We start from the raw sequence: 23,734 nt of genomic DNA on the forward strand, positions 1-23,734 counted from the left end.
TAATGATTGCTATAACGCAATAACAGCACACTATGCTTTGATCTGTAGATGCTGCCTTCAGAAGCGTGGGATTAAGGTAAAGGACATATTAACGACATACACAAGAGTAGCGTAGTCCAACATGGTGTTACTCAACTGTTGCAAAGGGACAAGTTTTCTGGAAGTACTATTGATACTACAGTGGACAGACTTCAGGTGGACCCACATATTTCCAGTCTGAATTGTAGGTAATTTGCACTGGACGTACTGGGCTGACTAGTCTTGTTCAACAGAGGCTTCTGCTCACTGAGAAGGTAATGTTCATGGGCTACAGCCAGCCAGCTTCTCCCACCCAATCCCCTTCTTTATCGCAGCCCCATGGATGACTTTTGCCCAACCCCCTCTCATGAGCCCCAACAGAGCCTTTACAGATGGTTAGATCTAACCCTATGCTTGGTCTGCTCTATAGAGTGGAGCTAGGCGATCACAGGATTGCTTCTTCTTACAAAACAAGCATGACCGAAAGGAGATTCAGATTGCTTCTCCCCAACATGCTATGGCTTGTTTTTTTAAAATGTACAGGCAATGCTTTTGTGCAGAGGAGCACTGTCAAGCAAGCCTCTGGCTGCTTTCAATTATGGTCTTGCCCAAACATGGGTTTATATAAAACATACCATCTGCTTTTTTAGCAGGAAGCAAGGCTTTTTGAATTCTCAGATAAGCCATGATTAGCACCTAGTTTTATCTGGTTAACTACAAAAAGCTGTCTTTAAAACAACAACAAATAAAAGGTTAGGTGTTGCATGATCACAGAAACCCAGACAGACAGCATTGTTACAAGGGTTACGAGTGACAGATAGGTATCCGAGATTTACGCTCAAACCCCCAATCAGCCATGGAAACTTGCTGGGTGACATTGGGCCAATCATATACCTTCAAGGTTGTAGTGAGAGCAAAACATAGAAAAGAATAATGTAAGGCGCTTTGGGTCCCCCACTGGGAAGAAAGGCAAGGCACAAATGAAGCAAATAAATAAAAGTACCATGTCTCCTATCGAGGTAAATCTTCTCTACTGAATGGTAACAGGTCTCCACAGTTCTCAGGGAAAGGTTTCTTACAACACCCTCTACCTGGTTTTAACTAGTGATGCCAACAATTTATTTAGAAAACTTGTATGCCACTTGTCTGTACCTGCTTGAGAAAGTTCACAATAAGATAAAACTGAACCTGAGACTTTCTTTACATAAATTAGCTCAAGAAAACCATGGCTTATCCTAACACAGTGGGCATGTTCAATGTATCTTCAGGAATATGTTTAAATGAGACTAGTTTTGTCTACAGAGATATAATGCTCGTGATATATTTAATGAAAAGTTCAGTGTTTTCAACATTGTAATTCCATATCTAATTATTCCGCTAGTTCTGTTGTGACTGTATACAATCCTTCTGTTTTTGACATTGTTTTAACCCTTCACCTGGAAAAACTGCTAAGGCAGCCCAGTGCACTGCAGTATGCAGCTCTTTGGTGTTCAGTATATTCATCATTTTGCTTACAGAAAAACAAAGGCATCGACACCTTTAAATCTATATATATTGACACCTTTGAACACATATATGCCAAGTAGCACAATTTCATATGCTATTTTATGTTGTCGAAGAAGTTAAATGTTGAGAACTGATAAGCATCCTATACTTAATTCTGCACTTGGCCTTCTAGCAGATTAATAGACCCAAAGAGCAAGACCAGGGACAGGAAGTATTTTTCTACAGACACGGAGGATCCCCAGATTTGCAGAAAAATTTTTAAACATTAACATTTCAACAAAAATACTGAGATCTCACACTGTGAGAGTCAGCAATACAGGTGGAGGTGAGGAGGAAGCAGAGCTGCTGTGTGAGCCAGCTGGCCAGTCAAATGTGATGGAACAGTAGTGCCCCCCCTGCAGGCAGATGGGAAGAACTGCTGCTGCCACCATCCAAGCAGGAGAGAAGAGGAGCAAGTTTCTATGCCCTGCTCCCAACTCAGCAGCTATGTGAGTCAGGTAGCTGGGTAAAGCAGCCAGGGGTGTGTACAGGAAGTAAGCAAACAGGGAGCTACTGCCATCAGGAATACTTCCCCACAGTTTCTTGTAGGTCCCTGCTTCTTCCGTACATTTAAATTCCTTCCAAGTTAACTTTCCTTGGAGAAACATGGCTCTCTCTCCACCATGGATCCAAAAATTCTCAGAAGTTTGTATTTCAACATCAAGTACGTTTCATTGGAAACACAAAAGCAGTACCATACTCCAGTGGGATTGGCGTATTGTAGTGTATTGCAGCAGGTTAAAAAAGCCTGGCCTACGCAAGCAGAAAAATGAAGCAGTAAAACTCCTAAGATGGTAGCATCGATTGTACCATGGTTGGCTGCACATACTGGTTTTGAATGCTCCTAGAATACAAAGCTCCTAGAAAGTAATGAAGCAGTAACTCAGCAAGAAAGGTACTAGCCCATTCCTTGGGCGTCACAAGTTTGTTTTTCCTTCTAACTTCCAGAGAGAGAAGTGGAATTTCACTCTGCCCTTCACTTGGAGTCTCAGTGTGGTTTACAATCTCCTTCCCATCCTCCCCCCACAACAGACACCCTGTGAAATGGGTGGGGCTGAGAGAGCTCTGAGAGAACTGTGGCTGATCCAAGGTCACCCAGCTGGCTGCATGTGCAGGAGTGGAGAATCAAATCCAGTTGTCCAGATTAGAGTCTGCCGCTTTTAATCACTAAACCAAACTGGCTGTCAGAGAGAGAGATGCAAAAAATTGTTTTTAAAAGCTTGCATTGGTACAGTTTAGTTTGCAGTCTCAGAATTCTATTGCTACATCTTGCTACAGATCAGACCCAAATGGACCTCCTTGCCTATGTTCACGAATGCACACTAGAACACCCCCAGACTGCTAAATGGCCTTTAGTCATAAACAGTCTGTGTGCAGATACCCCCTCACTATTTATCACCATTTAGCTTCACAAGCTGAAAAAACTGCATCAACCAAGGCATCTTGGAGAAAGCCACACAGAGAAAGCCACTCAAACTGAACTAACTAACATGCTCTGTCACGAAGATACGACGTCTTCTTCCAAAAGCATTTTCAGGGAAGTCTGGGGAACAGATATTCAATCTTGCTGAAGAAAACTGTGGGAGAAGAAGCCCTGAACACAATTAACTGAAACATTTTCTGCAGATTATTGTTCTTCAATTTAAAAAAAGCCAAGAAGACACTGAGCAGCTGCCAACACAGATTTTGCAGAGACTGTTAAGTATATGAGAGGGGAAGAAAGATTTGAAGGCAAAAGTAATTGCTTGGGAAATGCAGGGTTAGCAACCCCATACCAATGGACTGAGCCAAAAGTCTTCAGTTTTTATATCCTGGAAGCTACAGGAGCCAATTCAGACAGTTTATTTACTATAACTGTATCAAGCAGCATCTAGGTTCATTTTTAAGAGCTGAGGTTGTACATAATCCTCAGGTACTCTAACAAACCGTAGCAAAACTACTTCATGAAACTGCTCTGAGCTAACAGCGTCTTTATTGTGTTCTAGTTATTTTGCCTTATGGCTGAGGCTCTAAAGTAACTGCAGGACAGCAGTCTTTAGAGTACAGATTTTCATTTTAGAGCTTGTGAGCTCAAACCTATTTCCTTGTCCAAAAAGTATGTGACATCTGGTAAAACTTCGGATGGGGTCTTCCCTCTTCTGTCTAGATTACTTAAGCAATGACATGACAGAATGCTCTGCACTATGGCAACTTTGGGATTCCACTGTTCTTCCCACAGTCAGAAGGAGGAAGCCTGGACTTGAGCTACGCCAGCTTATTGCAAGTCAGAAAATAATGTTGGCTATGCTCTAAGAATGCACCCAGCATGCTGCTACATGCCCGAAGGGCACAGCAATGAGCTTGAGTTAATTGATAGAAACTGTAGGGTACAATCCTGATGCAACCCTCTGAAACAGTCCTGGAATAAAGGTGGGAAAAGTTTTACATGCTCAGGATTTTGGATATAGGTCATGGAAAAAAAAAACCCATCCTGATTCTGGTCAAAGATTCTATAACTTCAAGTATCAGTTCAAATGACATGAGTGAAGGCTATGAAATGGGAAGTTAGTACCACCCCAAACTCTCTGCTTAGCAAAGGCAGGCACCCATAAATCATAAGTTCTGAAGTGCTCAAACATAAACCAATACATTACAGTGAAAATATGCAAACAGGATCAAATTTGTTAGACACACATAGAACATCTAGAGTCCATTATACTAGGAAAAGGTTTGCAAACCAACCCCCATGTCACCCGTTACATTCAGTGCAGCCGACTTCATTGTCGGTTTCTCCTCTCCAAACAACTTAAATCCTCAACCAATGCTGTTTTCATGAAAACAGCAGCTAGCAGCTGGCCTTATCAGAATCCTGAAACAAAGAGCGCAGTTCTGCACAAGTCTGGGTTTCTACTGAGCTGAACTGTGACTCCATTGTATTCCAGGCCAAGTCAGCCAGCAAGAAGTCATCTATGGCAGTCTGAGTCTCATTGCTGGTAAGGAACAAGCTACCCAGCGTTTCAAAGCAGCTGTCCATTGTCTGTGTCTCGGCACTGTTCAGCTGCACTTTGCTCTCTGCCATCTGACTTAAGGCATTTCTCTCCGGAAGCTGCATTTCTGTCTGTGTCTCTGTGTCAGATGAATCTGTACTCATGGAGAAGGCAGACTGCTTCAGGATGTTGCCCAAAGGCAGATGAGGGCTGTCTAAGAAGAAATTTAAGTCTGTCTGGGTTTGCGTGTCAAACATCTCCAAGCCTAAAAAGTTAGGATTACCTCTGCAGCTGTAGGGCTGGACTGTATTATCTGAAAATAAGTCTGTCTGAGTTTCGATATCCAGTGATTCCAAGACTGGCTCAGAGGTCAAGTTACCAAATTCAGCCTCTTCCGTCTGGGTTTGGATATTGGAGGCAGTGAAGAAATCCTCAATGTCAAAATCTATTGCTGAATTCTGGGGAGGGCCAGAGGGCAAAGGTGGGTCAGCATGAGGGTTACCATCTGTCAGAAGACTATGGTTGTCCAATGACTGGTCTGTGGTGTTACCTGAAAAAATAGTTTCAAGGTCACTCAGTAACTCCATGGTCTGGGTCTGGTTGTCAGTCATAACCTGCTGAGGGAGCAGATTATTCTGTGTGCCAAAGCTGATAATCGTCTCGGATTTTGGGTCCCGGTTCAAAGACTTGCAGCTTTCTCTTTGGAGCAGACTTTGATCCAGGCTATTTGCAATCAAGTTGCTGCCTGAAAGGACCACTGGGGACGAATCAAACGATGAAGTAACATCGTCAAAAATGTCAGTGCACATCACAGCCTGATCCATCTGTACTCTCCCATCAATCCCTTTCTGTGCCCTGTTGGTCTGAGTCTCTCTAGAAATACCGCATGACTGAAAGCAAGCCTGAGCAAAAGGATCTGTCTGAGCTGCGATGGATGAGGTCGGCTTTGAACAAGGCAACAGAGTCTGTGTCTGAACGCTGATGGGCAGCAGAACTTGTGAAACTGAACGTCAGATCTGTCTGAGAACAAGAGGACACGAGGAATCAGGAGCCCAAGATGCAGAGGGCGTAAAGTTCTGTGAAATATAGGACAGGTCAGTCTGGACATTTGTGGAACAGATTCCGTTCTTGTAACATACGGCCTCCAGACCCTGCACTGTATTACTTGACATCACTTTCCCCAAATTGACCTGGATACCTGTGCTGACCAGCTCAAAGTTGCCGGAGCTTTTGGTTTTTGAAAGGGATGATGGGTCTTTAAATGTAAGCGCTTCAGCCTCCATTGCCGGCAGCACAATCCCTACAGGCAGAGGCATTAAGTGAACAGTGCTCATAACAGAGCCTTTGTCATCAACAGCAACTACAACAGGTTTCACGGAAGAGTCTGGTGCCGATATGAAGACTGGCAGGTGAGTAAGCTGCATTACAGGAAGTTTAACCAAAGCTACTTTGGGCTTTGGCAGAAGCAACTTTGGTGCATTTTTTGGCTGTGACTGTGTTTGCTTAGTGGTGCAGGAATGGGTGGAATCTTCCAGAGAGGCTGCAGTTTAGACTCAGATGTCTCCAAGTCTTCAGTGCTGGTACATCTGCTGACAGCACCGCCAGAGCTTTCTTTTGCTTTCTCTCCCAGGTGATGATTGGATGCTGCCATCTCCATTTTCCTTTTCTTACTAGGTGGATCCCTGTAAATATTAGAAACTTGTTAAATAATTTAATTATGCCAATATTCAACAGACGCCACCCTTGAGTTCACCCCTGGGCAAATAAAACGGTTTTCCAAAATTCGTAGTCGCTACAGTTGAACAGTGAACAGAGACTGTTAATTTTTTCAAAAGTCACCCTGGAAATACTTTAATAAGATTTAAGCATGGCATATTTTGCAGTACCATAATGTTGCTCAATATTCATAAAACCATTGCGTTTGATCCAGTCAACTTGTTTGCTAAAACTTGCTCAAGTCTCACAAAGCTTTTGTTCATGCAGCTCCTACGATTCCCATCATAGCATACTTGGTGGCAGCAGGATCCAAGCCACTGTACTAAGTACTTGGGGGGGGGGGGGAGAGATGGGAATACAACTGGTAGCTCCTTGAACTGCTAGCTGTCCAAATAAACAGTAAGTTTTGCTTGTGGCAGCCCACTCAGCAATAGATCCTGGGTTGTACAAAACCTGGGGAAATCCCTGCTGACTCTCAGTGGAGACTTTAAGTTCAAGCAGGCCTGTAGCTACAGTGGGGCCTGGGGGGAAGGTCACTCCATTCAAACCCCCCCTTCCATCTGTATGGCCCCTCCATTGGAGGGCCTCCAATCTGCCCCCTTTGCTCACCACCACTCACTGCCGCTCTGAACAAGTGCAGCATTGCTTGAGAGGGAGCCAAGCTCTGCCATTTCTTTTGTAAGTTACCCCACCCCACACACACAACTTGGACACCTTCCTGATACAGTTTGTGATCTCAGCAGTGAGGACAGCCAAGTTCTGCTCACAGCCCTTGAAGTCAGATGTCATTTTGGGCCCTGCAGCCTCCCCCTCCTAAAATTTTCTCCCTGGTCCCCTTGCACCTAAAATTTTATGGCTATGGGCCTGAGTTCAAGTGTAAGAGGAGGAACTATCAGTGGTAGTGACTCATGTAAAACTGAATGACTCTGAACACCCCAAATTAAAAGTGAAAATATGTGCATGTGCACACATACACAGAGCAGTTGACGTTTCAGTTCATTCCATAATGAAAACAGAAATGTTACCTGTGTTCAATAGGGATCTCATGCTGAGTTCTATAAATATGAGACAACAGTGCTGTCCTGCTGGCATAGGGGCAGCCACAAGTACACTGGAAGGTCTTGCCACAGTCCTCAATGTGTCGCTTCAAATCCCATATGGTGCCATAAGAATTGCTACATTTATCACATTTATGCTTCTTTTCAGCATGCATTTTCATGAAGTGCTGAAACATGCAAAATAGGTCAAACAGGTCAACAGCAAACAATGGGAACAATGTTCTCAAGATCATGTTTCTAACTTGGGTCTTTAAAGCAAGGGTACTTTTAAATATGCATGGGTAGGCATATATGCCAACAGCAGCACATGAAACCATTATGCTTGGCATCTGGGATCAGGTCTCCATATAAGCAACCAAAGTGAAACACTGAGATGCTGACTTTGATGCTCTGCTGTAGTTTGCTCTAATCAATGTCTGACCAAGTCCCTCCATCCCAATACAGCATGATTTTCACAAGTAGATAGGGAGGGATGGTGACTCAGTGGTAGAGCATCTGCTTGGGAAGCAGAAGGTCCCAGGTTCAATCCCCAGCATCTCCAACTAAAAAGGGTCCAGGCAAATAGGAGTGGAAAACCTCAGCTTGAGACCCTGGAGAGCCGCTGCCAGTCTGAGTAGACAATAGCGACTGATGGACCAAGGGTCTGATTCAGTATAAGGCAGCTTCGTATGTTCATATATGTACTTTGGGGGGGGGGGGGGGCGGGGGAGGCGCACTGTCAACACTTGCGACATGTAAACATTTTTGCAATTTTTATTCATTTCTGAACAGCTCTCTGGAAATGCTTAAGGGGGGTTTGGGGATCTTTTTTGCCTAAGTACAATATAACTGCTACAAAACGGAATTTAAAAATTCAATGTGGTTTCATTGTATTCCCCCTTCCCCCAAAAATTAAAATTCTGAACACTAATGAAAAATTAGTTTAGACCTTTATAGATTTTACATACTTTTTTCTGGGGAAAAAATTTATAAGGGGGTATGTCTAAGCAATTTTTTTGGGGGGGAAGGAGGGAATAAAAAAAAAAGTCTATAGTTAAAAACTTGTTGTTTTCCTTCCAAGTTACATAAGTATGTCGGTAAATCTAATTGACTTGAAATCTAATAATTGCTCTGTACATTTAATAAGTTCAGTTTGGCTAGAAAAGAAGCACTAAGACTATCACTATGATATTTATGCACTCTCTAGTACTTCCAGATAGCAATTATAGATCCGGTACACTGGAAATCTGCTTTAATAATCTGCTGTGCTGCTGGTCAGCCTAAGGCAGCAAGAACTGTTACCAGCTTTCTATCAAGAAACCACCTATTGGGTGGCCAACGATAGCTCTCCAGATGTTTTTTGCCTACAGCTCCCATCAGCTGCAGCCAGCATGACCAATGGCTGGGGCTGATGGGAGTTGTAGGCAAAAAAACATCTGGAGAGCTACCGTTGGTCACCACCAACCTATTGTTATGCTGCCATCAAACCAGAGGTATGAATAGGAGCATTCCTGACTCTCCCGCCACCTGCATGCTTTAATTTTTAAAAAAACTGTACATACTTTAGCTCTGTTTTTTATTGTTTGGTATTTCAATAGTGATTTTATTATCTGTGTTTTAATTAGTTTACAGACTTGTTGGTCCTCGTGAGGGCAGGTAAGCAGCACATAAATTTTGTAAATAGGGGTAAATAAAAACAGGGATCTGCTCTGCTCCTGAATGCTTCCAGGGAGGGGTTTGCTCTCTGGTCTAATGCTACCAAAGATGTACCAGAAGCACATGCTCTCTGGCATGTCGTCCTGGCATCAGTGTTTTGTTTTAAAACGAGTGCTACAGGTGAGACAGAAAAGAAATTTTGTTCAAACTCCTCTATACTTATTGTGACCTTTCAAAGCACTCAACTCTGAAATGCTCTACCCCTTGAGGCTTGCCTGGCACCTACCTGACTTTTTTAAGTGCCAGGCCAAAAGATTTCTCTTTGCCCTGGCTTTTAACTAAGGCACTCCACCTTTTAAGTTGTCTTATGGTCAGCTCAGATTGTTTTATCAACAAGACTTTAGACTGCTTTGTTTAAATGCTTCTAGAGTCTGGCTTGCTTTTATTGGCAGCGTTTTTTATTTATCATTGTTTTTCTCTTGTTTGTACTGTTTTAACTGTGAGCTGCCTCAAGCATGTCTGGAGAGGCAGCATACATATTTTCTAAAACAAAAGAATGGTGGGAAAGTAGGGTATTAAGTCTTTTAAAATAAATACAGATTATAATGCTAGCTAAGGACATCTTTGCTCTGAACATTTATGGAAGTAAAGATGTACCATTACACAGAAGTGTTTGAACGCTTAAGAACACGTGGATCTTTTGAAAAAGGTTTCTTTGTGTGACATATCCAGCTTGAGTCCCAGTGAGCTAGGCTGACAATAAATGCAGGGCCAGATCTACACAATTTTGAGTGGGGATAAGAGTAAAAAATGCGCCCCCAATCAAAAAATTGTATGTGTGGGGGGGCAGCATCAGCTCTAGAGTGCTGCCTCCCCCCACCCAGGGGGAACCTTGGTTCTGCTTTTGTGACTCTTCGCCGGTAAAGATTTTAAATGGGAAGGAGGCTGCTTCTTTCACCGCCTCTGCGCCTTGTGGCGAAAGAAGCAGCAGATCTGCCTTGCTCCCCATTTAAAGATTGCCAGCAGGGTTTTTAAATGAGGAGGGAGGTATATTTGGAATGTGGGGCTGCTTCGCCTCTCCCCCTTGCAGAGAGGCAAGGAAAGAAGCAGCAGATCTGCCTCCCTCCCCATTTAAAGATCCTGCCAGCCATCTGGCCAGTGGGGTCTTTAAATGGGGCGGGGGGTAGATTTGGGAAGTGGGGCTGATTGTTTCGCCGCCTCTGCGCCTCATGAGCACAGAGGCGGTGAAAGAAGCAGTAGATTTGCCTCCTTTCCCATTTAAAGAACATGCTGTCCAGCTGGGGTCTTTAAATGGGGAGGGAGCAGATCGGGGATGCTGGTTTGCTGCTCCCCCCACGAGCACCCAATTTGGCGCCTTCCCTCCAGTGGCGTCAGGGTCAAGCCACCCCCTCTGTCCCCCGGCCCTGTATAAATGATATGAAAATGCTCAGAATTTTCTCTATTAAATTGTAATGTTCTTAAGATACATACCTGCCTTACAAGAGAAAATTGTGAAAAAGGCCTTCCTGGTCCTCTAGGGCAGCCTTCAATAGGGCAGCAGTAGTATTTCTGTCGTGCTTTCAGGTCTTTCCTTGTTGCCGGATTTATTTTTCCATCCTGAAGCAGCAAAATAATATTAGGAGGGATGCAAACATTTGGAGTTATATATTCTTGGAAGTATTTGAAATGCAAAGCACCTCTTCAGTGTTTTCCTGCCTCAGTACTTGAGGCTAGACTCGTTTCACTAGGAAAGTTTCAATAATTTCCTGAAGATAAAGATTGTTTTGGAAAGATTCTTTCCCAATATCCTAGATAACATCAGATGGAACTGATCATTTGCAGTGAACAGATTTATTTATTTTTAGTAAGCTATGAATAGTGAAACTTTCAGAATCAAGTATTTCAAAGAAAAAGGTAATAGTAAATTTAGTAAGGACTAAAGCTATGGAAACACCTGTTGTTTCACTAATCATCTGTAATGCATGACCTAAGCCAAGGGTGTCAAACATGCAGCCTGGGGGCTGAATCAGGCCCCTGGAGGGTTGCTATCAGACCCCTAAGCAACTCGCTGCCATCTGCTTCCTTCTCCCTTTCTCTTGCTTCCTCTTCTGCATAACAGCTTGCTTTGCCAGGCTTGCTCAACTGCAAGGAGCTACAGAGGAAAGCCTCTATTTTCTCCACTGGCTGAGGCCTTGGGGAGAAAGGTGGGAGGCAGAGTTTGCTTTGCCTGGCTCTCTCAATTGCACAGCAGAGCTACTGAGTCAAGCCTCTCTTCTTTCTATTGGCTGAGACTCCACCTCCTCGTCCGCTGAGGAAGGAAAGAGCCAGAGCTTCCCTTGCCCAGTTCCTGGATCCCATAGGAGAAATACAAGAAAGCACCTTTAAGACTAATGAGTGCTAATGTTTTTAAACATGTTTTATTTTAAGTTGGGTTTTTTTAAATCTTGAATTGTGTTTATCTATGTTCTTTATAAAGTTTATATCTCTGCTACCTAATCTTAAACAGGTATTCATATGGCCTGGCTCAACAAGGTCTCATTTATGTCAGATCTGATCCTCATAACGAATGAGTGTGACACCACTGACCTAAGCCCTGGACCAAGTAACCATTTCTACCAGTTCAACAGTAAAACAGATTTTTCACTAGCATTGTGGCTTTGTGATGCTGTCTTTTAAGGATTCAGAAACTGCAAGGGGAACAGAAGGGAGCCCCACATCAAAATGCGCCTGCAGAGCAACTGGTGGGAAATTGATCGCTTGTGTGTGTGGGGGGGGGGGGAAGGAGCCTGGGAACAGAGTAATGCTAGTGAGAAATCAGTCTAAAAGTTTCCAATGGTAGCTGTGCTGGTCTGCGTATAGAACAGCTGGACTCTAGTCCAAGAGCACCTTAGAGACCAACAAGATTGATGGGAATATAAGCTTTTGAGATCTCTGGTTCGTGAAACTCAATACCGCCCCCCTCAAAAAACCCAAAAACTTGTTGTCTCTAAGGTTTTACTGGACTTGGATCTAACAGTAAAAATGAATGCTTGAGTAAGACTACCCCCTTCTGCCAAATCATTTAAGAGAACCTTCATCCCCTGAGGAAAGGGGCAGCAGCGGTGCACTGACTTTTTTTTTTAAAGCTTCACTGTGAATTACAGATTAACCTATTGATGGCTGGTAGATTTGTTGCTGGGGTTTCTAGGTAAATGACATGCCTAGAAATATTTATGGGATATGGTTGGAGTTCTTCTCACTTTACAAGCCACTTTGAGTCCACACTGAGAGGAGCGAAATGGCCCAGAATGCCATAAATCAAACCTAACTCTACCACTTTGAGCAGGCCTGTAGGCCCACGCTGCAATTCTGTACCATTGTGGAAAACGCATGGCAAGATGTATGTTGAAGCTGACTGAGAATCTCAGCTTTTGTTTATTTATTTAAAGAAGCAGGTTAATTTCCCTCAGGGCTGCAGATTTGCTTAGAAGTCTATGAAAGATACTTGAAGGCCAAGTACAGTCAGTTTGGGAGCAGAGTTGCACAATGCACCCCCCATCCTCTGCCTCATCCGATGGAATGTATTAGCATGATAAACTATGATAAATAGTCAAGATTGCAAAACTATATACATCAACAAGGACATCATTCTACAAAAACAAGGGTCCTGAATCCACTTTTTCTTGGTGCAAAATTTGGACTGTATGGGTGTAGAGTTTGAAGGCTGTGTTTTCATACACTGAGGCTCCCTAAATTTTCATCCAAGGCCCCTTGAAAAACTGGATTAGACATTCCAAACTATCAAAGCCCTTATTACAAGGGCACAGAAAAGTTTCAACATCAATGCTGGATATTATTGTTACTCATCTGGAATTAAGTATAGAAGTAATTTAAAGAATTCCAAGATTGTACATTAGCCAATTTTGTATACTGTTCATGCTCATAAAATTTGTATATAATACAAATTTAAAAAGTAAAGAAAGCTGGATTAGACATTCCAGCCTGTTGAAGCCTTTATTACAAGTGTCAGAAGAAATTTCAATACCAATGCCAGATATCATTACTCATCTGGAATTAAGTATAAAAGTAATTAGTGAATTGCAAAGTTGTACATTAGTCAGATCTGAACTATGTTCATGCTTGTAAAATTTGTATATTTATAATAAAGTTCTTTTAAATAGAAAAGCTGGATTAGGCATCCCTGTCTTTCAAAGCCTTTATTATAAGTGTGGGAGAAAATTAAGTTTCAACACCAATGCCCAACCCAACACCTCCTCTCTGGTATTTTTCTTAGCAGTGGTTTATTTCTCTTACAGAAGGGGGTGGGAAAAGCAGAAAAAACAACCTGGGCTCCAGCTGGGAAAATGAAATAACTTGGTCCCAAGGAAGCTATGATATGATTCTAGCAGGGACTAAGACAGTTCTTAATGCCCCCTCCCCCCTCAATCCCTTATGCACAGCAGCAACATATAGCATTAAGAAGCAGAGGAAAGTCTCCAGTTTGGATATGAAGGATCTTTAAAAGAAGCAAATGCTAGCATGAAGTATTTGTTTCAGATTTCTAGGTACCAGCTGCTTCAAGTTTCCCATTCTGCCAGCCTTCACCAGTAGATAAGGAGTAAGGAGCAGGCAAGCGGCATAGAAAGCTTTTTCTTTCTTTTCTTTTTTTTAAGGAAAAGGGATCACATTTCAACTCCCTCCTGTCCACACATTTAATGTCTTTTCTCAAAAAAGGATTCTATATATCGAGTTTAAGATCACAGTATTCAATAATATAACCCAACCGAGCAGCTGTAGTATGATACAACTAAGTACACCCCATGGCAGTGAGTTATAAGACCGTATGAAGAACCTCAGCTGTGGAAAATGAGACAGAAAAGACACTAGAAAGCTGGTTTTGATACAAGCAATTTAATCCTGATAATTCCCCTGACCTCAAAGCTAACAAGTTTAAGCACATTACTTAGAAGCTTTAAACTAGTAATTCATTTTCAGTTCCTGTGTTTTAGGTTCTCGTTGTATGATGGTTAAAGTGGTTTTTCAAACTACTTATTCTAGACAAATTAGTTACAGCCCAGTGTCAAACTTTTACCAAACCTATTCTGATTTTTTTTACAGCAATCTAGAAAAACCAGCCAACTCCCCTTCCGTATAATCTTACAGACAAAGCAAAACTTATTAACAGGATAAACAGAATAAAATAAGGAAAATAGAGAAAATGTTAGAGAGATCATCTTTGGGAAGAAACTTGCTTGCTGAAACACTGCAGTATTAATTCAAGATGGTACCTAAACCAACTGTGCTGCAGCAAAGGACTGAAGACAAGGAGAGAAATTCTGAGTGTGCCATTATTTTGACCTTTGTTCCATGATAACCAGCCTCAAATTATCATAGAATATAAAAATCACTAACCAATGCTTTTATTTCCAATAGAAATTTAAATAAGTAGAAATATAACAAAATAAGAATGTCAGCAATATTTCAATTAGGATTCCTCAGAATGAGACAAAATCCTAAAAATTAAACTCAGTACGGATTTGAGCTGCTGCAGTTGAGAATTTTGAGGTCCCTTGAAGCGTTCTTGCCATGTCCTGATATTAGAAGTACACTAAGCTGGAAAAAGCATCAGTGAAATGGGGAACATTGAGTACCATCCCGTCGCACAAAGGATTCATCATGCATAGCTGCACACTGAGAAGACTCGTGCATAGCCACACTTTATGAGGACTTTGTTTCTAATTCTGTACTGCATTAAATTTTTAGGATTTTGTTTCATCCTGGGGAACCCTAATTGAAATACTGCTGAAAATTCGTATTTTGTTATATTTCTACTTGTTTAAATTTTTACTGGATGTAAAAGCATTGGTTAGTGATTTTTCTATTCTATGATAATTTGAGGCTGGTTATCACGGAACCTTGGTTTCTCTCCTGCTTCATTTAATCTGTGATTTTTTTTTCTTGGGTTACTTTTTCTTCCATTATTTTGACCTTTGGTAGAGTATTATGGGCCTGGCTAAGTAGGTAGAAGTGGGAAGTATGTGAAAGACAGAAATCATACAGCCAACAGCATGTAGTGGTTATAGTATAGGAATAATCCAGGTGGGCAGCCGTGTTGGTCTGAAGTAACAGAACAAAGTTAGAGTCCAAGGACACCTTTAAGACCAACAAAGCTTTATTAAGAGTATGAGCTTTTGTGTGCATGCACACTTCATCAAACACTGGAATGGAATGGAATTAACAGTCCTACATATAGAGGATGGGTAGTGAATTAGCATGCTATATAGTGAAAATGTTTTTAACAAATCAAAAGAATAGCAGGTCGGTTTCTGGTCACTATCTGCCTGGGTTCAAAAGGGGGGGGGGGAACAGCAAAGGTAATAAACATGTCAGAAGTTGATTAAGATATGTAAAACAGGTTCAAATGCCCATCCTATCATGGAGGTCTGCAGGGTGACTTCTGGTCTGAGCCTAACCTACCTCACATTGTGAAGATAAAATGGAGGAGAGAGCACTTTAAACAACTTTGGGTCCCCATTGTGATTAAATGGGTTGCGTTACCTAGGCCCTGTACAGCATAGACTACTACTTAAAATAAAAGCTGTCTTACAGGGAGTCAACACTGGCAGCAGCTTTTTGTCACTACTCAAAATTTTTTAAACTGGATCAAACTTGGCACCTTGGGCATACAAAGCACAGAAATATATGAAGTCACAATGCATGATTTTTTAAAAAAGTGTTGCTATTATGGTCAGATTTAAGTTTATTTGCTCAAGGATACTTTCAATAACTTTAAACTATTGTGGGCAGGACTTAGTATAAATGTAACTGCCTAATGAATGTACAGGTAATGCATCTAACAAAGTGAGACTTTTCAAGCTTTTGTGCTTGAACTGGCTTATTATTAAACTACCTAAACAACACTTTCCACAAAGCAAGCAGAATAACCTTTTTCTGTTTGTTTTAAAAACCAACCAACAAAATAGATAAAAATTGAACTGAATACCCAGGCAGAATCCTGACACTACACTGAAGACTCACTTGGGTCAGTCATTCTCAGCCTAATCTACCTCACAGAGTTTGTGTAAGGACAAAACAGAAGAGGGGTGAGTCTCTACCCAGTCATGAAGCATGGTAGGTGATCTTGGACCAGTCATTCTTTCTCAGCCTTGCCTACCTCAAAGAATGCTGTGAGGCAAGAATAGTGTATCATTGCAAGGAAGTAGCCATGCTAATCTGTTGTATAAAACTAAAGCCTAGCAGCATCTTAAAGACTAACATATAAGCTTTCATGAGCTCATCCAGAGTTCCTTAGAAAAAGAACAAGATAAAAAAATCATTTAATGCACCTTTCCACCCAGTTTAGGGTGTCTAAGGTGGCAAACTTTCAAAGCCCAAGTTGGCAAATACGGCCCCATAGCATACTAACATCTTTATGGCTGAATTGGAGCAATGCTTCTTAAATTCCCACCCACTCCCACCTCTCTTATACCTACAATATACTGATGACATTTTTATTGTCTGGACACATGGTAAAGAAGCCCTGTACACATTCCACAAGGCATTTAACAACTTTCACCCCAACATCAACCTGACAATGAACCAATCTATGCAAGAAATACATTTTCTGGACATTACTGTAAAAATACACAATGGATGCATGAACACTACCTTATTCCAGAAAGCCTACTGACTGACAAATATACCCACATGCCTCCAGCCACCATCCTAAACATGCCAAATGATCCATTGTATACAGCCAGGCTCTGCATTACAGCCACATCTGCTCCAATTCCACAGACAGAGATTCTCACTTGAGGGACTACAACAACCCTTTTTGGAATTAAAGTATCCACCTGATGGAAGTCAGGAAACAAATTTAAAAGCCAGAATGATACTCAGAGAAAATCTGTTGCCGGACAGGCCCAAAAGAAACACTAATAGAACGCCACTAGTGGTCACATGTAGTTCTCAACTCAAAACAGTCCAACGCATCACCGAGGACTTACAACTTCTACTGACTATTCTTTCACAAGTATGGAGGAGGGGGCTAACATTTTGTAGCACACAGACAGCCTCCCATCTCAAGCAACTCCTCACCCATAATAATACATCTATTTTGTACATGGACACTGGTAACAGAGCTTGCAATAAACCCAGATGCCAACTTTGCTGCCACATACACCCAGAAAACACAATCACTGGACTTAACACCACCCCAGGGATGTCAAACATAAGCTCCCCAAGCCACATCCAGCCTGTGAAGAGCTGAACCCCGCCCCTCCCCCCCCCAGCAACCTCCTTCTCTTGCTTCCTTTCCATGGCAAGTGCTGCAGCCACACCATACCTTGCTTTCCTCCCCAGCTCCCTCTTTGCTTCCTGCGTCTTGCCTCTCCCCCCCTCCCCGTCCCTGCTCTTTCTCTCTCACACACAGAGACAGCTCTGTGGCTGCTTTGTGATGGAGGGATATAAAGACAAGCCTGTCATGGCCTCTGTCTCTCTCTGCCTCTTTCTCTCTTACCCCCCCACTCCTTTCTGCTTGTTTCTCTGGGGCTGCTTCTCTTTTGGGAACATTTATGTCAGATCTGATCCTCCTAACTAACGAATTTGAAATCTCTGAAACTGCACCATCTCAGGCTTATTTATTTGCTCATCTTCTAACACTATATATGCCATTAAATGCCAACATGCTCTTCAGTTCTCTACACTGGACAAACAGGTCAAATTCTATGCCAAAGGATAAATGGACAAAAATCTAACATCAAGAATCACAAAACTGAGAAACCTATAGGAGAACATTTCAGCCTCCCAGGGCATTCAATAAGTGACCTCAAAGTGGCTGCAAAGAAACTTCAGAAACAGATTGGAATGGAAGACTGCTGAATTACAAGTCATCATAACATTCAGGACAATGGAATCCTGGGGCTTAACAGAGATACTGGCTTCTTATCACACTACACATACTAAGTCGCTCAGTTCTCACTTACACCCAGAAATCAAATTTTGTTGGTTTTAAATGTACCAATGGACTCAAACTTAGTTCTCACAACTGTTAACTCCTTTATTATCTGTATGCCAATTTGCTGCTATTTATGTCTTCCCAAAGAGCCACGTGGCGCAGAGTGGTAAAGCTGCAGGACTGCAGTCGGAGCCCTCTGCTCACAACCTGAGTTTGATCCCAGCGAAAGCTGTTTCAGGTAGCCAGCTCAAGGTTGACTCAGCCTTCCATCCTTCCGAGGTCGGTAAAATGAATACCCAGCTTGCTGGGGGGAAAGTGTAGATGACTGGGGAAAGCAATGGCAAACCACTCCGTAAAAACGTTGTGAAAGCAACGTCACCCCAGAGTCGAAAACGACTACCTTTACCTTTTTAAATGCGTTTTCAAGTCTTAGTTGTATTTATTGCTCAGTTACTTATGCATCTTGACTCTGATTCACTTTTTCTGGCAACTAGCCTCCCCCACCTGTATGTAATACTGAGGAAATCTGTGTCAATGTATTTGAAGCAATGTGCACCTACACATAGAGTCTCTCTTGTCTTGCTGCTGGACTCAGGCTTCATTCTCACATCTGTTTGTTAGTTCTCCCATTTATATACTAATTTGCTGCCATTCACTGATCTTACCATACAGTCTCAGCTTCACTTATGCATCTTGGCTCTGGCTGGCCCTTCCTGATGGCTGCTCCCCCCATCTTCCTGTACGTAGAGCCTGAGGAAAAACTGTTTCACTGTATCTGAGGAAGTGTGCTTGCACACAAAAACTCCTATCTTGAATAAAACTATGTTGGTTTTAAAAGTGCCACTGGACTCAAATTTTGTTCAATCAAAGCTATTAACAGGCTTTTAAAAATACAGATTTCAAAACCAGTTTTTTAAAAAACCCATTTGGACAGGGCAGCATATACCTAAAGCCAGACCTAGGGTACTTTATGCCATAAAAACACGAAAACAGACTAAACACGATCTTTTAAACATGAACACACAAAGTCAACACATGTGCAAAGAACATGCAAACAGCTTTTTAAAAAAAATTGTTTTAAAATATTTTTGTTTGTATGCTTGCTTGCCACGAAGTCATGGTGACTTCTGGCTACCCCTAGTGGGGCATGGAGGGCATTCAGAGGAGTAGCTTGTATTCTCTGCCTCTGCCTCCCAACCCTGGTATTCCTTGGAGATTTCCCTTTCAAGTCCTTGCCAAGGTCAGCTCTGCTTAGCATTTAAGAGCTGACAACATCGGGCTTGCCTGGGCTCTCCAGGTCCAAGCTGCAATTTTGTTATTGTAATTTTAAAGCCAATGAATTTTCAAGACCACCAAAAACCACTGTGGCATACTGGTTAAGAGTGTCAGACTAGCATCTGGGAGTGGTGGGTTTGAATCCCCCTGTGCCACGGAGCATTGCTGGGCGACCTTGGGCCAGTCACACTCAATGTAACCTAAACCTACCTCAGTGGAGGAAGGAGAGGTAATCATGAATGCATGTCTGAAACGAGCCACGGTGGGCTTCCTTCCCTCCTCCTCTCTGAGCGAAGGCGGAGAAGTGATGGCTGGGCAGAGTGAGGCGAGGAGACAAATCCGCGGGCGAGGAGGAGGGGCGTGGCGCCGGGCTTACCTGCTGCACGCGGTGGGCCTTGCTGAGGTGCATGCTCAGCGCCGGCGGGTTGGGCAGTACTTTGCCGCAGCCGGGCACCGTGCACAGGATGTTGCTCCTGACGGCCTGCGAGAGCTCCGTCACCGAAGGCCTCACCAGCTCCCACGGGCTGGCCGGGCGTTCGCCGCCGCGAGGAGCCGAGCGCGGGGGACGCCCCAAAGCCAGGCCGGCGCGCCGAGCAGACGCCTGAGGAGAGGCGGTGACAGCCGCCATGTTGGCCGCCGCGACCCTTTCAGAAGAGACCGGTCGGCCACTTCCGGCGAGGGGGGGAAAGAAGCAGCGGCCGCGGCAGGGCTGCCAGGCGGTCGTAAATATTCATGACGGGTCTTCTGCATATTCGCTAGGGGCACGTGACGGAGGCGGCCTCAAGCCCCGCCCCCTCCGAGGCTGGCTCCGCCCATGTGCTTTTCTGAGCGGCATGAATGAGAGATACGGAGGGGCATGAGGTTGAAGGCCAGCACGTGTTGTTTATTTACTTCGTTTGTAACTGACCCCCTCCCGCCCTCCCCGCTTACATGATTTTCTTCTCCATTTTGTCCTCACAACAACCCTCTGGGGTAGGCTTTGGCCGAGAAGGGAAAAAGTAAAAGGCGGATCTACACGGATCCTCATGAATTCAAATGATTTTAATATTGAAGCGAATTAAAACCATCATACTGTAGAAGACGTCTTAGTCTGTAGCAGGGGTGGCTAAACTTGTGTAACCACATAGAATGAACCAGGGCTTTTTTGAGCAGGGACGCAGTCCCGCTGGTTTGGTGTCAGGGGTGTGGCCTAATATGCAAATGAGTTCCTGTTGGGCTTTTCCTACAAAAAAAGACCCGGTCTGTTCCATATGGAAGTGATTGCATCCAGGCTTTCCCAGAACCCCAGACCCTGACCAAACAGCCCTTTTTTTTCAGAGAAAGCATAACCCTGTAGGCTCCACAACTCTCCATGAGGCATTCACCAGTGTAAATAGTTTTAAAACATGGTGACATCCATCCTAACAGGATATAGTTTTCTTTTTAAAAATTATTCCCCCCCCTGCTTATTTAAATTGTATTTTCTCTTTCATTTTTGTAAGCCATGTCAGCAGCCCAGTTTAGCCTGAGTTTGTCAGAATTTGAATGCAAAGCAAGGTCTGCGTTGGTTTGCACTTGGATGGGAGACCACCACAGAAGACAAGGGTTGCAATGTAGAGGTAGATAATGGCAAACGACCTCTGCTTATCACTTGCCTTAAAAACCGGTGGTCACTTGCAACTTCACAGCATAAAATTATTATATATTACTAAAGATGAATATGTATACTGGAATACATTTTGTTAGTCTGTAAGGTGCCATTGGATTTCTTTTATTTTACTGCTACAGACTACCCATCTGTAGTCTTCATCCTATCAGTTTCTACTGGCATTCTAAAAAGAAGAGTCTAAGGGGGGACTATTTGGGGATTTCATATGAAATGTTACAATTATAGAGTCTCATCTAAAATATACAGAGTATTTTACTTCACATGTTGGAAACAAGGATATTGATTCAGATGAGCTTTGGTGTGATCCTACACAGTTCTTTTGATCTTGGAAGTATATTGTGAGCTCTTTTGATCTTGAAGTATACTGTGAGGATATTTCAAAGTGTTAAGAAACAAGACTGACAACTGATCTTTAATGTATTCCTGCACAAAAACCTTTGAGGGCAAATGCTTGGTGCAGAAATTAGCATTCACCATAGACCAGTTCAGTAGCGACTAGATTTTAAATTTTAATCTAATTGCTGGTTTAAGAAATGTATTTTAATGGTTATGTTGTATTTATTGTTACATCACGGTGTGACCCACCATGTCCTGTAAGCCGCCCTGAGCCTGCTTCGGTGGGGAGGGCGGGGTATAAATAAAAATTTATTATTATTATTAGATCAGCATATTTTATGAAGTATAAATAGTATTAAGCTAAAAAGGGTGAAAAAGGGGCAGGGGAATGGAAGCTTTAGGCATGGGTTAAAATTATTACTTTGTGGGTGTTTTAAAGAGTCTTACTAATTGTGCTCATACCTTGCATTTGATTGTTGGACCTCTTAAAAATTCTGAAACTCTCTGCATTTTAAAAGGTTAACGTTTTTGTATGGGTGCATCACAAGCATAGTGAATATAGGAAGGCACTTCAGCAGTTCCTGAACAGTCAGCTGCATGCCATCGTCGAGCTGAGCAGTCCTGCGCAGCAGAGGTGAGTTGCCACAGCATCATGGGACTGCCTTCTTCCCCCCATTTAACTGTTACTTCCTTAACCAAAGATGCAATTAATTGTAGCAGCACCACCCTAGATGTCAGTGCCTACAGCATCTGCCTGACTATCTTATCATCAGTATGTTTGGGGTGTTCCTCAGGGTAATTGAAGGTTGTACAGTAAAAGCATATGTGCAAAAGGTATCTTGGTGATCCAACCGGTACTTGCACTTTCTCCACTTTTTAAACTCATTTTCAGACTTTCTAGCATCAGGGAATCGTTTCCTTATTTTCTTGTCTGCCAAGAAACTCCAGCATATCTCCTTCAAGAATGCTTGTGTATTGCAGAAGATTCTGGGAAGCTTTACAGGCTGCATATTTGGGTAGCTCTGGCTTGGCTTACTGGGCTTCATGGTAGTCCCATTTGTGTTGCTCCACTGTGGATTCCCTATGGGAATCAGTCATCATAGGGAATAATGGAATGCCCAGCAGACATTCCCTGCCCCGCTTTCTGACAGCCCTGAAGTGGGGGGAGGGCCTCCAAACTGGGGGATCCCCTGCCCCCATCTGGGAATTGGCAGCCCTAACAAACAGCAATCCCCCCCCTGCTGCATTTAAAGGGGAAGAACCTAAAAAGTGCTTGCATAGTGCATATTTACTCTTCCTTCGGTAATATCCTAAAGCAGGGGTCTCCAATGTTTCTGAGTCTGCCAGCTCCTCTGGATTTCAGACATGGGATGATGAGTGCAACCACAAAATGGCCACCCCAAGAGTCGGAGCCACAAACACACATAGAGGAGGCCCAAATGCAGGGGCAAGAGGAATAATTAAAAAAAAACCACTGAGAAGGAAGAGAGAGAATAGAACTAATTTTCCATTCAGAAGGAAGCTGTGTATCTCAATCAGTCCTTCATTCAAACACTCAGGACAAGGGCCATGGTTTTCCCATTCATTTTATCCTTATGATAATGTTCTACTGAAAATAAGGCTGAGAATTACCGGCTCAAAATCAGCTTGTAAGTTTCATGTCGGAGGAGAATGCACTAGCTAATAAAATGGTTCAAGCCTGTGCCCAAAAAAGCTGCAATGTTGAATTGCACAGAGAAATTCATTTACAGAAGTTTGAGATAATTTTTCTGAGAATATCATACTAAAGCTGTGAGTCTATTTCATAGTCTTATTGTGCATGGTTAGCTGAATGCACTGACTAGGCAAAATTTTTTATATTTTTATGCAAAAGAGATTTAGCTTCCTTTCCAGCAGTTCAATCTCTAGTGTTTCACAAAACTATTTTTGTGCTACCAGTGCAAAGAAGTTGCCTTGCTAGAAGTTACAGTTGAACACGTGATACGCTAAGGAGTGCTGGTTTCATATACCAACGAATGCGACCTATGTGGGCCAGTCATAATCTACTCTGCAGTGTTATTTAAAAAGCAAGTTGAGAATGAAAGTAGAGAAGACCACATATATCACTTTAAGCACCTGAATGTGGGGAAGGGCTGAAGGCTAAACTAAACAGTTGTGGGGGAGTAATGGTTGTATTTCCCTATGTTTGAAAATTACAAGGGTCAAGTGCTGCTATTATACATGATGGAGGCACGAAAAGTACAGTATGGATTAACTAATTTTCTCTTTGTTCAGTTGAGAAGGATTATACAAATATCAGCCTTTGTTAAAGTAAGGAACTTTGTTAAAGCAGGAACTCATTTGCATGTTAGATCACACCTCCTGACATCACCATTGCTTCATACAGGGCTTTTTTGGTGGAAGCCCAGCAAGAACTTATTTCATATTAGGCCACACCCCCTTGCACCAAGCTAGCCGGAACTGTTCCTGCTCAAAAAAAGCCCTGGTAAAGGTCACATTGAGGTGCAAAATAGACTCACAAAAAGCTTTTATTTATGCTTAGACTCAAAAGCATCAACAAATTTGCCAAAACAATTTTATTCCTTGCAACATTCTCTGCCCA

General features: G+C 42.7%; 1 protein-coding gene across 1 annotated transcript; it reads right to left on the bottom strand.

Annotated features, from left to right (window-relative positions):
- Positions 1-2,707: 2,707 nt before the first annotated feature.
- Positions 2,708-19,848, bottom strand: ATMIN (ATM interactor). The gene is given in 7 exon segments (XM_060254036.1): positions 2,708-5,530; positions 5,532-5,569; positions 5,572-6,066; positions 6,069-6,211; positions 7,271-7,470; positions 10,430-10,555; positions 19,525-19,848. Coding segments are annotated over 7 exon segments (2,397 nt in total). The 5' UTR covers positions 19,777-19,848; the 3' UTR covers positions 2,708-4,387.
- Between the last annotated feature and the right edge of the window lie 3,886 nt (positions 19,849-23,734).

This window comes from Heteronotia binoei, chromosome 14 (assembly GCF_032191835.1).
Source record: "Heteronotia binoei isolate CCM8104 ecotype False Entrance Well chromosome 14, APGP_CSIRO_Hbin_v1, whole genome shotgun sequence".
Classification (NCBI taxonomy): Eukaryota; Metazoa; Chordata; class Lepidosauria; order Squamata; family Gekkonidae; genus Heteronotia; species Heteronotia binoei.